Raw genomic sequence first — 15,592 nt, 5'->3', positions numbered from 1 at the left:
CATGACGCTTACTCAGCATAAGTATACCATTGATGTTCTTAGCAAGGCAGGTATGACAGATTGTAAGCCCCTCAGCACACCCAATGTACTTCATCAGAAACTCAGTTGCTAAGATGGAGATTTGTACGAGGATCCTACAGGATATCGCAGGATAGTAGGAATGCTTCAATATCTTACCTTCACTCGGCCTGACATTGTCTATTCTGTCAATCAGGTATCTCAGTTCATGCATGAACCACATATTGGGCATATGAAAACCGTTAAATGCATTCTTCAATATTTGAAGGGTACTATTGGAGATGGTCTTCTGTACAGAAAGAGTATGCCTGGTCATCACATGCATGAACTCCTTACTTACACAGATGTAGATTGGGCAGGAGATCCAGATGAACGTAGGTCTGTCTTAGGATACTGCATTTCATTGGGCTAAATCTTGTCTCCTAGAGCAGTAGAAAACAAAAAGCCATAGCCAGGTCGAGCACAGAAGATGAATATAGATCAATGTCAGCTACTACAGCCGAAGTAACATGGATCAGACACCTGTTGACAGAAGAGAATCGATTTCTAAAAGTATTCTCTTGTGTGACAATCAAAGTGCTATCAACATGTCATTCAATACTATCTACCACAGTCGTGCCAAACATATTGAAATTGATCAACATTTTGTAAGACAAAAGGTTGAAGAGAAGGAAATTGAACCAGAATACGTGCGGACTGCTGATCAAGTTGTTGACTTGTTTACAAAAGGACTTATCAAGGACAGATTTTGGATGTTCATGGTCCAAAACCATGTACAACTGGAGGGGGGGTGAAAAGATACTGTCATTTAGTATAAGGTCTGGAACTCAGAATCCAGACCCAATTCCTTTCATTTTAAACACATGCTCATTAATGTTTCATTAATGGCATGCTATAATTTTATCATAACATGTAATGGGTATTTTCATACCCTAGCTATTGTATTTGTGTGTATTTAATCAGAGAAGCAAAAATGAATACCCTGATTAGGGATTTTTGCTACAGCCACGTTCTCTCTCCCCATGTTGTGTTGTTGCTTGTAGATGAAGAAAGGAACCCATGATTTCTATCAAGGCGGGTCGACCCGTTTATTAAACGGGTTAGTTTAAGCCCAACCTGAACCCGCCTAAAAGGCGGGTTGGCGGGTCGGGTTGGGAGGTCGTGTCAGGTTTTGCCACCCCTAATCTCAATATTTGTCATATTTTATGACAAAATCTTTGCAGTTTGTAGTTCTACTTTTAAAGGCAGTGACATTTTTTATTGATAAAAATATAATTTACAATCAAGCTCCTTTACCACCGGAGAAAATTATTAACACTATCACAGTTCACTATACATGGAGTTCACAAAACTATACTAGTCATCAATAACTTCACTTTTCATATTCTTTATATATTTTATATTTTTCACTCCATTGTTCTCTAAAATGCCAAAATTACTTCTGTAATATCACATAAGGGCATTTTTGTGAAGCACATTCTTGTACCATTTCTATATTGAGGGATCTAACATTTCTCCATCAACGCAAGATTTCATTTTCTTGTTATTCAATTGCAATGAACATCTAGTCAGTCTTTTCCCTCAAGACATGTTTTATTTAGAACACAAGATCTTGTTGGCTTACTATGCCTGACTCAACATTGAGTAGTAATTTTAGCTAGTGTGTAAATTTCCTACCCCATCAAGGTGCAAGATTGAATTGAAATATATTCATTTCAGTGATCATATTGGATAATAGGAAGACACATCATCATGTTCTCCAGCCTAGTTGCAATCATAAGTCATCAAGAAAATCAGCTTCAAAAAGATGGTGCAAGCACACAAACCACAAGATATAAAAATAAAGGCAACTACTACATGTACATGAAGAAATGGTGCTACCTTGTTATCAAAGGCAAATGTGGTGAGCTCTCCTTCCACCACTGCAAAACATTTAATTTGAGAGTTCTCCCTTCTCTGTAACCTTCCTGCACATCCAACTCCTTGCATCCATCGGACAATCACCCCATCATAACTGCTAGATAGAATAATATTCTGGCTGCCTTCAGAGGTGACTGCCAAACCAGTGACGCTCTTCATGTGCCCAGAAAATGATACTGGCATCTTTTCTAGGTCATTGGCTGAATATATACTAATAGTGCCACCAAGGGAAACAGTGACAAGATGATTATTCTGCCACAGGCAACCAACTAGCATTCCATCCAGTCCAGAATCAGATGAAGTAAGTGTCTTCTTCACCTTACCATTTCCATTTTCATCAATCTCCCACACTTTTGCAGTTTTATCTGCAGACACTGTTAGCACCTGAAACAACAAGATAAGCTTTCGCAGTAAGATATGAGAGTTGGCTACTAGAGAAATAAATATATAAAACAAAGAATGAATAGGTATCTTTCTGTTGAGTCACACCAAAAGAAAAAATCATAATCAGCAAGTGCATTCTCTTTGAAGACCTAAAAATAAGAAAAAACAATGTATCAAATATTGCATTAACACTTTAATCCACCTGTAAAATTGCAACAGGCAATTCAGTCAAAACCAGAAATCCAGCAGTAGCCGATGTGATTCGAAGCTAACAAGGAAAATGAAGGGCTTTTCACCATCTCTATTTCTCATAGTGACATAATCACTTCAACAGATTAAGTTTGCAAACTAAAGGCTATTAAGATACAGCATACAATGCAAACTACTTGTCTTAGATGTTCAAATGATATAACCCAAATATTGTTAATATATATATATATATACATATATATATATACTTGTATATATATTATATACTTTAAAGTTAAGTCAACTGTGGTTGACTTAGACTAGTTGTTGGACTGCTGGTCCAACGGCTAGAAATCTAGCCATTGGACTAGGTCCAACAGCTAGTCAAACTAATGTGGACTCCCTTTTTCTCTCCATTAATCTCTTTTCTTCCTCCGTTTCTCTATAAATATGGGTGCCTTTGTAAGGTAAGAGAGTGATGGGTAGTTTTAAGCTTCTTGTGTGTTTTTGAGTGTATTGTAATGATGATTAAAATGTATTTTTCTTTGTATTTTTAATGTTCTTTATTAATGAAGTTATTCATTCACATTCTATTGTGTTTTATTTTAGTTATTATGTTTTTATCCAAATGCATTGTGTTTTTATTCTTGGAGTTCATTATAGAGTGCATTGAGGTCCATGCCATTTTGTGACATGGTATCAGAGCAAGGCATCATGGTCTTGAAAAAGATTCGTATTAATGAATAGCATGGATTCGAGGATTTTGCATTCCGGTATGTATCTTTAGCTTTTCTATCTTTATATGTATGGTAGGTGTTTTAAAAGGGTTATATTAAAAATGAATGTCTTCTTTTGAAATTAGAATATGTAGAAATTGTTAGAAGTCAAGCACCTTCGACCAGATCTTCATCCACAGCAGAAGAGAAAGGGATTTGCAAGAAGGAGAGGCGGCAATGACTGACACGATTCTCAATGAGAGGTTGTGCCCTATATTCAATGTTATATATATGATACAAGTTGGATTGGGTCTGTCAACCCAGACCCGATAATACCAACCATGTAAATACAATACAAAAGAATCATTTTGGGTCTAGAACTAGACCTGTACACTACATTCTCAATACCCTCCTTCAAGTTGTGCATGGTTTTGCAACATGGACAACTTGTTCTTCAAGAACCAAAAACGCATATTGGTACGACCCTTAGTGAACAAATCTGCCACTTGGTCAGCCGTAGGAACATAAGCAGGTGCAACTTCTCTATCTTCAATCTTTTGCCGAATGAAGTATTGATCAATCTCTATATGCTTTGTGCGACTATGGTGAATAGGATTAAAAGCAATTTGTATGACACCTTGATTATCGCGCAAGAGAGTGGTGGGTAGCATAGATTCTCCAACTTCAGTCAAAAGATGTCTCAGCCATGTGGCCTTTATTGTAGCAGCCACCATAGATCGATACTCAGCTTCAATACTAGATCGTGCAAATGCACGTTGTTTCTTGTTACTCTACGCCATCAAGTTCCCATCAAGAAAAGCACAATATCCAGAAACCGACTGCCTGTCATCTGGAACTCCAGCCCAATCTGCATTTGTGTATACATCCAGTCGATGTTGCTCCCCTTTAGTCTTGGATTGATGATAAACTAGACCATCTCCAAGAGTTCCTTTTAAATATCGAAGGATTCTCTTGACAACATTCATATGCTTTGTTCGTGGGTCATGCATGAATTGTGAAACTTGATTCACTGCATACACAATGTCTAGTCTAGTGAAGGTGAGATATTGGAACATACCCACAAGACTCCGATATTTCTTGGAATCTTCATATGCTTCCCCATACCGGGATCCGAGTTTATGATTAAGGACACTAGGGGTGGATAGAGGTTTATAATCCTTCATGCCTGCCTTATCCAACAAATCCAAAGTATATTTGTGTTGGGTTAGTGAAGTGTTTCATCCTGTCGATCCACCTCAACCCCTAAGAAATAACGCAAAACCCCCAAATCTTTCATCTTAAACTGTCGACTCAATAAGATCTTGGTAGCTTCTATGTGTTCATCGGAGTTCCCAGTAATAATAATATCATCCACATATATAAGAATTAAGGTGCGTACCTGACAATCTCGAAAAATAAAAAGCGAATGATCAAGATGAGATCGAACCCATGTCTCTGAACTTCAATAGAGAAACTATCAAACCATGAGCGGGAGGCCTGCTTTAGCCCATAGATGGCTCTTCGTAGCTTGCAAACATGTGTGTTGGGGCTATGTTTGGTATAACTAGAGGGTTGCTCCATATACACCTCTTCCTTGAGAGTGCCATGCAAAAAATACATTTTTGACATCAAGTTGACTTAGAGTCCATCCATACTGAACTGACAAGGACAGAACTAATCGAATAGTTTCCATCTTGATCACAGAACTAAATGTTTCGGCATAATCTTGCCTGTATTCTTGAGTGAACCCTTTCGCTACTAGCCTCACCTTATAGCGTTCAATGGATTCATCGAGTTTATACTTGATTTTATAGACCTATTTAGATCCTACAACATTCTTGTTCGATGGTCTAGGAACAATCTTTCAAGTCCCACACTCATGTAAAGCTTTCATTTCCTCATTCATGACCTCAACCCATTTGATTGACATAGATGCTTGTGAGAAACTGATAGGTTCATCATGCTTTTCAATCTGAGAGATGAACAGTTGTAAGTCTGTAGAGAAGTTGTCATAACTTACCCATCTTTCAATAGGATGGTGAATCCTCTCAAGCCTCCTGGGTTGCACAATAGGTCGTTGAACTTTGTCTTTGTTTCACTGCACATAGGTAATCCCTTAAAACTTTGTAACATCTGAAATGACAGGCATAGTAATATCTTGTGTGTTTGTCGACATTTCCTTTTCTGGGTGTACAACTGTACTATTTTGTTCTGCAGATAGTGTATGACATGAGGGTACGTCATGCATCACCATTTGATCAAGCACCTCAGCAACAAGCCATGGCTGATAACTTTTAGCATCCTTACAGTGTCCCTCTGTACTTCCTGAATCATCAGTATGAGTCTCGTGAAACACGACATTCCATGAAACTCTGATGCGACTGGTAGTGGAGTCATAGCAGTGATATCCTCTATATTGATCAACATATCCAACAAACCTACACCTGCATGCCTTTTTCTGAAACTTATCACGTTAAGAACTGTCAATATGAACATAGCATATGCAGCCAAACACTCGCAACTTATTATAGTCAGGATGAACCCCCAATAGTGTAAATAGCGTAAAATAAGGGGATTGATCTGCTAACAATTTCATTGGCAGTCGATTTATGACATAGACAGCTGAATGAAAAACTTTCATCCACAAGTTTAAAGGAATGTGAGTGTTATGCAACATACTCAGCGCACTCTCTACAATGTGCCAGTATTTTCTTTCAGCCGCACCATTTTGTTGTGGTGTGTGTGGACAAGATATTCGACGACCTATTCCATTATCTTAGAGAAATTCAGTAAATTCCTTTGATAAGTACTCTCATCCACCGTCACAATGAAAATATTGAATTTTAGTTGAAAATTGATTACAAACTAAAGCACAGAATGAGCAGAAAAGCTTGAAAACTTCAGATTTATATTTGATAAAATAAATATAGGTGTATCTAGAGTAACTATCAATGAAAGTAATGTAATAATGATTGCCCAATAAAGAAGACTGTGGGGCATGTCTCCAGACATCAGAATAGACAATTTCAAAAAGCATAAAATCTCTTTGATTTATTGAATGAAATGGAAGAACATGACTTTTACATAATTGACAACGGAAACAAAGAAGAAAATCAGCCTCGACATTCAAACTAGACTGCGGAACAAGTCCACTAGACACAAGCTTCTCAATAAATGAATGATTACAATGACTAAGACGACGATGCCAAATCTCTGGCTTATTACATTGAGATAGACTAAAACAAACTTTGAATGACACTGGACGAACTGGTTGTGAATTTATTGATGCATCATGAACTAGAAGAGACTCCTTGAAGACATACATGTTTCCTTGTCGTTCTCCTTCAACGAGTGTCTTCTTCGTGAGAAGATCCTTGACACATACAGAAAGAGTAAATTCGACAAAAGAATTAGTATCATCGACAAGTTTAGAAACAGAAACAATGTTTTTAACAATACTAGGAGAATGGTAAACATCAGATAAAGGTAATGAGGAATTGGGGAGTAGAAGGAAAATATTTCCAACATGAGAGATAGGATGAAGAACACCATCTCCGGTTTTAATAAATCTTACCAATATCACATGTCACATGTGCAGCAGCCCGGAGTTAATGTACCAAGTCTCCTACTCAGTTTGCTTGAAGCTCAATTCTGAAAGAGCGAAAATCAAAAGATTCTTCACATTTTTCTTTTCATCTCCTTTACGGTCGTCTCCTGCTTGTCCCCTAGTAGAAGGCCCAGCACTATTAAACTTGCCTTTGTTTTGCGGATTATGCCAGCAATTTGCTTTAATGTGCTCCATTTTATTACACTGAAAACATGTCGGGATGTTTATAGGGTTCCCTGGATACAAGTTAGGTGACATGTAGGGTATGGGAAAAAGCCCACGGCCTCCTTGATTACCTCTTCTATGTCCACGCCCACCTCAAAAGCCCCCATGTCCTCGCCCTAATACTACTCATGTGACAAGTACCTCATGGTTGTTGGAATTCAGGGTCATCTTCTCGCCCCTAATGGTAACTTCATATTGTAGTAGCTTAGTCCGTAGATCTTCAAAACTGGGCAATGAAGGGAGGCATAGAAGAGAGGTGACTAACATGTGGTAGTCAGAACCCAGACCATTCAGTGCCTGTTGAACCTTTTCTTTGTTAAGAATTACGCAACCCACCATGGCTAGTTGATATGTAATACTCTTGATTTTGTTCATGTATTATGTCACTGATAAACTCTATTTCTTTAAAAGCTGAAATTCTCTCTTTAAATGCAAAATCCTAGCTTATGAAATCTGTGAATAAGTCTGCGCCAATATTTGCCACAACTCTCTGGCTGAACATTCATCTAGGATGGCCACTAATATCTCATGGGAAAGCATAGAGGTAATGTAAGCCACAACTGCCTGATCTTTTCTTCTTCATGTTACAAATTTTGAATTATGAATCAATTTGTTGGAAACCTCCCCTTTATCATCTCGCTCTTCTTGCAGAATGAATTCTAGTGGTGCATGGATCGTTCCATCAAGATATCCAGAGAGATCCAGACTCTTAATAAAAGGAAAACTTTGTCGCTTCCAGGTTAAGTAGTTATATGAGTTGTCCAAGGAAACTGGAAGGGAGAATCCATGTGAAAGGACAACAAAAGAACACTCTGACCAGCAGTTTGATTTACCAGCAATGTAAATCTGTTTTTTTTTCTTTTTGCTACGAAAATAATATTGCAGGGAAACAAATAATCAGTAGAACACGACAAATTAATGATCTGAATTTTTTTTTTTGTATGGACCGAAACTTTGATTTGGTTTTGGAGAATAAGATTTGACTTGAAAGACAAAAGAGAGATCTAGGTTTAAATGGAAACACAAATCTGATCTGATACGATCAGATTTGATTTAACGCTGCTGAAGGGAAGAATCAATATGCCATGGCCAGATCTAATTTAGTCTGGCTTGGAACGAAAACACTAGATCTGGAACGATCCGATCCAGCATCAAAGAGGAAAAAAAATAATCAAGATTTAAGAAAACAGATCTGGTTTGACGTGACCAGACTGTTTGACGTGAACAGATTCAGTTTTAAGAGATCGAAAACTTAGAGAGGAAGAAAGATGTTTAAAATTTTTAAGAAAGAGATTTTTAACCCAATATGATAAGATCAATTTTCAGGACAGAAGGAGAATAGAATCTGATCTGATAAGATCAGATCTTGGATCAAAGAAAGGAAGAAGAGAACTCGACCTAGTATTTACTTCTCAGCTGTGAACACCCCAAATTTTCCAAAAAAATCCAAAAATGACCTTTTTTGCCCCTGACTCCATCTTCTGAGAAAATCAAAGCTAAAATTCAATCATTCTTCAGATTTTCTGGATTGAATTCCATATTGATATATTCAAAATCAACTTCGGATCCGAATCCAGTACTTTAAATCCATATTTCCTCAAAATCCGGATCAAAAACCCATTTCTGAGGAAATTTTCTCAAAATAGCTTTTAATTTCTCAGAAAAACTCCCTTTTGTAAATATTTTTGCAAAAACACAAAAAATTAGTTTTAATCTTTTATTTTCTCAAATCTTAGGACTTTTACTTAAAAATACAAAAAAAATGGAAAAATAACACCAAAAACCAAAAATTGGGAAAATTTCAAGAAAAACGAATGAGTTTGAGACTTTTAAAAATCGATATTTTGCTAAAAGCCTCAGGAGCCCCCTCTTTGTAAATTTTCGAAATAACAAGGGGCCCCTTCTGCAAAACAGGTTTTTTTTTAGGGTTTTTTTTTTACCCTTCGTAAGGAAGGAGATGGGAGAAGAGCGCAACCGCCTCTCCCGAAACCCTCTTCGTCGCCCAAGCCCTCCATGGCCGACCTCCCTCCACCCTCCATCACGAAACCGTTGGGTCTCTCTCCACCCTCCATCACGGAACCGCTGGGTCTCTCTCCACCCTCCATCACGAAACCGCCATCTTCACCCTTCATCTCTAACCTCCTCTTCCTGAATCTTCCCTGCTCCTCCTTAAAAGGGGATTCAAGGAAACCCTAAGATCCACCGCTTCTTCACCTCCCCATTCGCATCTTCTTCCTCTTTCGTTTTGAAGGGAGTCTGACAGCAGACCCATCTCCTATCCCTTCAGTCGTCTTCTTTGCTTCTTCTCCTTCCCTTGGTTTATTTTCCCCGTCAACTGGAGGAAGTCGACTCTGCTTCAGAAATCTCAAGCGATCTGATGAGGGCTTCTCCAACATTCATTCCTTCGACCTTATCCAAAAGAAATTCGGTAGCTCCCCTTTCATCGAGAGCCTCTGCATCTAAGAGGAGTTGACCAATCCTGAAAGTTACAGCCTACAGAGGGACGCCACTCCCGCTTCAGTTGAAATCTCGCAATCGGGAGTCTTAATCCTGAATCATAAGCCACAAATTTCTTCCCTGTCAACTGAAGTTTGATCTCATAAGCCGAGAATCACAAGCAAGACAAAGCTCATGCTTCGATCAGCGAACCAGGTAAACATCGGTTGTTTCCTCTATTTTAATTTCGTCTGATAGTAATATTCTCTTTTCATCGTTTTTTTTTTTCCTTTTCTTCCTTCCCCTTTTTCTTTCTCTTTTTATGTTGTCTCTGATTTCATTAATCTTCTCATGCGTCGCCCCTTTTGAAAGCACCATAGGTAAGATCGTGTTGTCTATAGCAACAGTGATCTACCTATGTGCTATATCAATGGAATCCTAAATTCCAACATCTTTTTCCTGCATTGCAAATTTTGTTTTCTTCAGTTCGTTTAGCATCCAACATTTTTTTTTTATAACTCGTTACTATATCTCTGCTGCTAGAGATAATCCACCTAAGCCTTGATTTATCAACATTCTCATCTATCTGTTTAAGATTACATGATCCATGTTTGCTGCATTTTCCTTGATCCCTACCTCCATCTTATAACATTCCAATTTGAGTCTGTTTTGTTTCATATTTTTTTTTTTTTTTTGTGGATTATTGACTTGCTGGTTTATATCCTGGGTTTTTCTTCTAAATTCCGATTTCCAATTTGCATCATAGTCATTCCTCTTGGATATTTGATTTCCTATTTTCATCCACCATCATTTTGATTTCGTTTGCATTTTTTTTTTTTCCTTTCATATCCGTCTTGACCTCTGATTGATACTTGATTTGTTGTTTTCACGTTGGCCATTGTATGGTACCTATCTAACCAGCATCTGCATGTATTTTTCTGTAACATTTGAACATCATCAGTGCATCCCTCTGGTAGCTACTCCCCATCTCTGCATATGTAAGAGTTTAAAGAGACCCCCCCCTTTGAACTGCCTACATAAGGCCGTAGAAGGTTACATATAGTAAGGACACCTGATCTGCTTTAGTATCAGATTAGAGCCATTGTGTAACAATCCTTCATCAATCTTAGATTTCATCCTCCAATTTTGTGTCATTATTAAATCCTATTAAAATTTCCCTTTTACGGTATATTAGCTTTGCTAAAATATCTGCATTTCTTAGATCCTCTTGTTTTATTCAATTCTCATACTAGTTATGTTGGATTCTCCTTGCTTCCTATGATTCCATCTTCTTTCCTTTTCCCTTTTAGCTTATGGGTATGCGTGATTTTGCGTTCTAATGGCGAGCTTATTGATTTGTTCTCTGTGGCATTGATGGGTTTTTGTTGTTTTAGCAAATTTACTTCCAGCACCCTGGTTCTATAGCATGATGGTTTTTGCCTATTGGAGGCATTCTAAGATTTAGATTGTATGCCCAAAAGTTGGGCATAGCTCCACATGAGTTATGGTAAGTAATCTGCCTAATCCAACAAAGGACTTTTGCAGCCAGATTTCACAATTATTGTTACTTGCTTCAGAATTTGCCTGGTAGTTGCAGTCAGGTGCCACCTGCGTCATCTATTCTGTTCAATCCTCTGTTGCTCCAGGTGAGTGGTGACCTCTTCCCCTGTAATCTGCCAAACAACATTTTGGAGGTAGGTGTTTATATTTTCCTTGCAAAAACTCTTGAGATATCTACTATGATGGACTGTTATGATAGTTTTAATGCATTAAATTCTGAATGTATGATTTTGTTAATGATAGTAAAAAAAAAAATTGGAAGCCATCAGCTTCTCTTGTTGCATTTCCACGTTGCCTTGCGGTTGTTGCATATTTCCTCTCATATCTCACAACTTTTGCACTATAATATCATCGTCCCTATATATTTTCATAACATCCATGATTTCCTTGTTGTTGCACCATATATTGTTTTCTTTATGCTACTTTCTGTTTCGTTATATCTTATACCTTGTCATAAGAATTCATAACAGGTCATTGCACCCTTTGCCCACGTCTATTGAAGCCTCCTTATAGCATCTACGTCAGCATTCTTACAATGTTGCAGAAGTTACACCTGCAGAAGTCAAGAAAAGTGTTGCCAGAGTTGACGAATTCGATACAATCTGATGTTACCTGTGGCTATAAAGAAACGATGCTGAAGTCCTATAAAATTTCATCATTAGACTGTAGCTAAGGAATTTTATTGTTGTGAAAATATTATGCGCTAATGTCCCTTATGCCATAGTTTTGTGGTCATGTGCTAGTAACTGTCTAGTCAATACCTACCTTTACTAAGAATGAAGGGTCTGAATGCCAAAGACTCTCATCAGAAAAACCATGCTGTCTTCGAGAAAAATACACCGAAGATGAAGCTTTTTGAGTTGTGTGAGGCTGCACCTACATTACCATCGGTACATAACTTTCAACATCCATATGCTGTCACCCTCCACTAAGAATCCACTCATCTGCTGTAGCACCCCGACAACACCTATATTCTCCTGTATATAAAAACCTTCACCCTATCCTATCCATTTTCCAGCATTTCCATTTTACAAATGTGTACTCCATCCCATTCATCTACAGTAACATTTCTGGGCTTTAAACACAGCCCACCTTCAGCCCACCACACTCCAGCAACACCTAGGCACCAACTGCTGTTTACACTACTGATTGTAGTTTTTACTTTAACCATTCATTTCATTTTGCTTCTATCATCTGTGCATTTTGTTCATATCTGGTGGCATCATTTGATATTACTTGTTTCCTTATGTTTCACCATTTTACACATAACAGATCATATGTGCATCAATCATTGGCATAAATGTATATTTGTTGTTCATTGTCATCATATATGTGTTATAACATGCATTATCTCATTAGCTCAATATGTCATTTTAGCATTCATTTCTTTTTCAGTTCAATGCATCATACATACATTCCAATATGCATTTTCTCATAAACATTTAGCACATGCACTTTTTTTTATTTATCAGTGTATACATTCCAGTTTCAATATAGCATCTTAAATCCTCTCTATGTTTCACCTTTGTTTCATGCTAACATCATTTTACAGGAGACATGTGAAAAGGTCTATTGTATGAAGTTGTAAACTTGATTCAATGAGTTGTAATATCTAGATTTAAATAAAAATTTACATTTCCTGCTTTAGGTAGAATGAATGAGCATTGTTATCATGAATTGCTTGTTTTCATGCATTTTTTTTATTTCTCAAATTCTCACCAATGGTGAAACACGAATGGCACGTGCACAATTTCGTAAGAGGTAATCGATACTAAGTTGATGATCCACATAAATGGCCATAGTCAGGGTGTGGACAAAACTTAGCATTTTTATCTTTTACAAAATAACACTGGATCCACTTTCAAAATTCATCATAGTTTCTCAAAATATTTTCTTTCTTTTATCAGAATTTAACTTAGGATTAATTCGAAATATATACCAATGGCCATAGTCAGGGTATATTTAGAGTTAATCCCATTTTAACTTCTATAAAAGCACCAAAAGTGTTTCATTTTTCTCTTGAATTTAAATATAGATTAGTATATAATACATTCAATGACCATAGTCAAGGATGTATTATATTTTCAATCTTATTTTAATTTATTTAAAGAATGAAATAGCTTTTCAAATTCCAAATTTCAAAACTTAGTCAAATTCATTCATCATATAGGGCAGAATTGCATCGTATTTTCAAAAACTCCTTTTCAAAATCCCAAGTGTTTCTTCTTCTTCATCAGATCTCTATTCAAATTCTACCTAATTTTAAGATTCAAAAATTTGATTTCAAGGTCCTACTTGGACTTCTCAAAACCCAAAATCCAAATCCTAGTCTCAACTTGGATCCAGATTTCCAAGTATAAACCCCATTTCGCCTCGGATCTCCAATCACAGATCCAAGTTCTATTTTAAATCCAGGATCCTCATTCCACTTTGGGTCTCAGATTCAGATCCAAATTCCAATTCTTAGGATCCAGAGCCCAATTCTACATTGGATCTCGGACTTCAGATCCAAATCCATTCTAGGATCCAAATCCTCATTCTACCATTGGATCTCAGATTCAGATCCAAATTCCAATTCTTAGGATTCAGAATCAAACCCTACTTTGGGTCTCAGATTCAGATCCAAATTCCAATTCTTAGGATCCAGAGCCCAATTCTACATTGGATCTCGGACTTCAGATCCAAATCCATTCTAGGATCCAGATCCTCATTCTACCATTGGATCTCAGATTCAGATCCAAATTCCAATTCTTAGGATTCAGAATCAAACCCTACTTTGGGTCTCAGACTCAGAACCAAATTCCAATTCTTAGGATCCAGAACCCAATTCTACATTGGATCTCAGACTTCAGATCCAAATCCATTCTAGGATCCAGAATCCAATTCTACTTTGGACCTCAGGTCCAGTTCCATCTTGGGATCCAGAATCCAATCCTATCTTGGATCTCAGATTTCGAATCCAAATATCATCTTGGATTCCAAATCTTGAATCCGATTCCACTCAAAATTCCAAATCCAAATTTCACTTTAAATTCCAATTCTTAAAACCAATTCCATTTCATTCCAGATTTCAGATCAAGTTCCCATTTCAGATCCTAAATCCAAAAATCAACTCAAAACTCTATTCAGAATCCAGAACTTGGATTCGGATTTCATCTTGAAGTTCCAACTGTTACAAATCCCATTCCTCGATTCCTTTAGATTTCCCACATTTCCTTCTAAAATCAAAACTTCAAAAGTGGAATTCAATTCCATTCCAAACATTCATCCAAGTTCAAAACTTCTAAATTCAAAGTCCATTTATGACTTGGAAAATTTCCTTCATTCTCTTTTTATTTCAAGACTTCAAGATCAATTTCCAAATTCCAAATTTATTTTCCCAAGCTCTTGATTATTCTAAAAACTTAGAACTTTAATCTTAAGTTCTAAGTTAGAAAACATTTCTTCACTTTATTGGATTCACTTGGGAATTCTTCAAAACATTTTCTAAAAAAAGCATACATCTTTGCATTTGCACAAGCATGATTCATTGTGCATTTTAGACTTAGGATAAATACTTAGATAATTTTTTAGCAAAGCAAAAGGCATTGATTCGACCCTTGGTTCGATTACCCCTGGTAAAGGCGCCAGGAACGGTCGAACCTCGTACCGATGAGCGGATCCCGTCTCCCAATTTTCCCGCAAATATTTCAAAAACGGAGGCGAGTTATTTCAAAATATTTTTCAAAATTAAGGTCAAGTGAGACCCGCAAAAGAGTTCCTCTTCTCTTCTCTTCTCTTCTTTCTTTTCTCTTCTCTCTTTCTTTCCGTTTTTTTTATCTTTCTCCCTTCAAAAAGGAGGAAAATAAGGGATTAGAAAGGAAAAGAGAAGGAAGAGAGAGAATATTACGAGAGGAAAAATTTTGCGATGATCACATCAGCCTGCTCTGATACCATGTTAGAAGTCACGCACCTTCGACCAGATCTTCATCCACAGCAGAAGAGAAAGGGATTTGCAAGAAGGAGAGGCAGCAATGACTGGCACGATTCTCAATGAGAGGTTGTGCCCTATATTCAATGTAATATATATGATACAAGTTGGATCGGGTCTGTCAACCCAGACCAGATAACACCAACCATGTAAATACAATACAAAAGAATCATTTTGGGTCTAGAACCAGACCCGTACCCTACATTCTCAATAGAAATTATTGTCTTTTAATATATTTTTTAGATTATGGATATGTATATTGAAAAAATTATATTTTGCAAAAATATGTGGTTTCTTAAAATCTTATGTGTTTCATGTTTTGCAAAATATTAATTTTTTACATTTTTTTTTGTGTCTCTTAATGTATGTATTTACATAGATTATCTTTGGGATTTTTAATATATAGTGATGTTTCTTTGGTGATTCTAACTATGTGACCATGCATGATTTTAATTATGTAGCCTTTGTGATTATTATTGGATGGCATAAGCATGATTTGTCATCATGAACTCGAATGCATATTTTAATTTCTCTATTATGCATTATATTTTTTAGTGGGTTCTTGTG

The 15,592-nt window shown here is 36.9% G+C and overlaps 1 protein-coding gene across 1 annotated transcript in view; it reads right to left on the bottom strand.

Annotated features, from left to right (window-relative positions):
- LOC149829661 (actin-interacting protein 1-2-like) overlaps positions 1–15,592 on the bottom strand; it is a 108,833-nt gene that overhangs the window by 45,252 nt on the left and 47,989 nt on the right. Inside the window, exon 9 of the mRNA XM_090015224.1 lies at positions 1,900–2,322. Coding sequence (XP_089871350.1) covers positions 1,900–2,322 — 423 coding nt within the window. The remainder of the gene's footprint in view (positions 1–1,899; positions 2,323–15,592) is intronic.

Source organism: Nuphar pumila, chromosome 8, assembly GCF_984573655.1.
Source record: "Nuphar pumila chromosome 8, dmNupPumi1.hap1.1, whole genome shotgun sequence".
In the NCBI taxonomy this organism is placed as follows: domain Eukaryota; kingdom Viridiplantae; phylum Streptophyta; class Magnoliopsida; order Nymphaeales; family Nymphaeaceae; genus Nuphar; species Nuphar pumila.
This window is presented reverse-complemented; position numbering and strand designations above follow the sequence as displayed.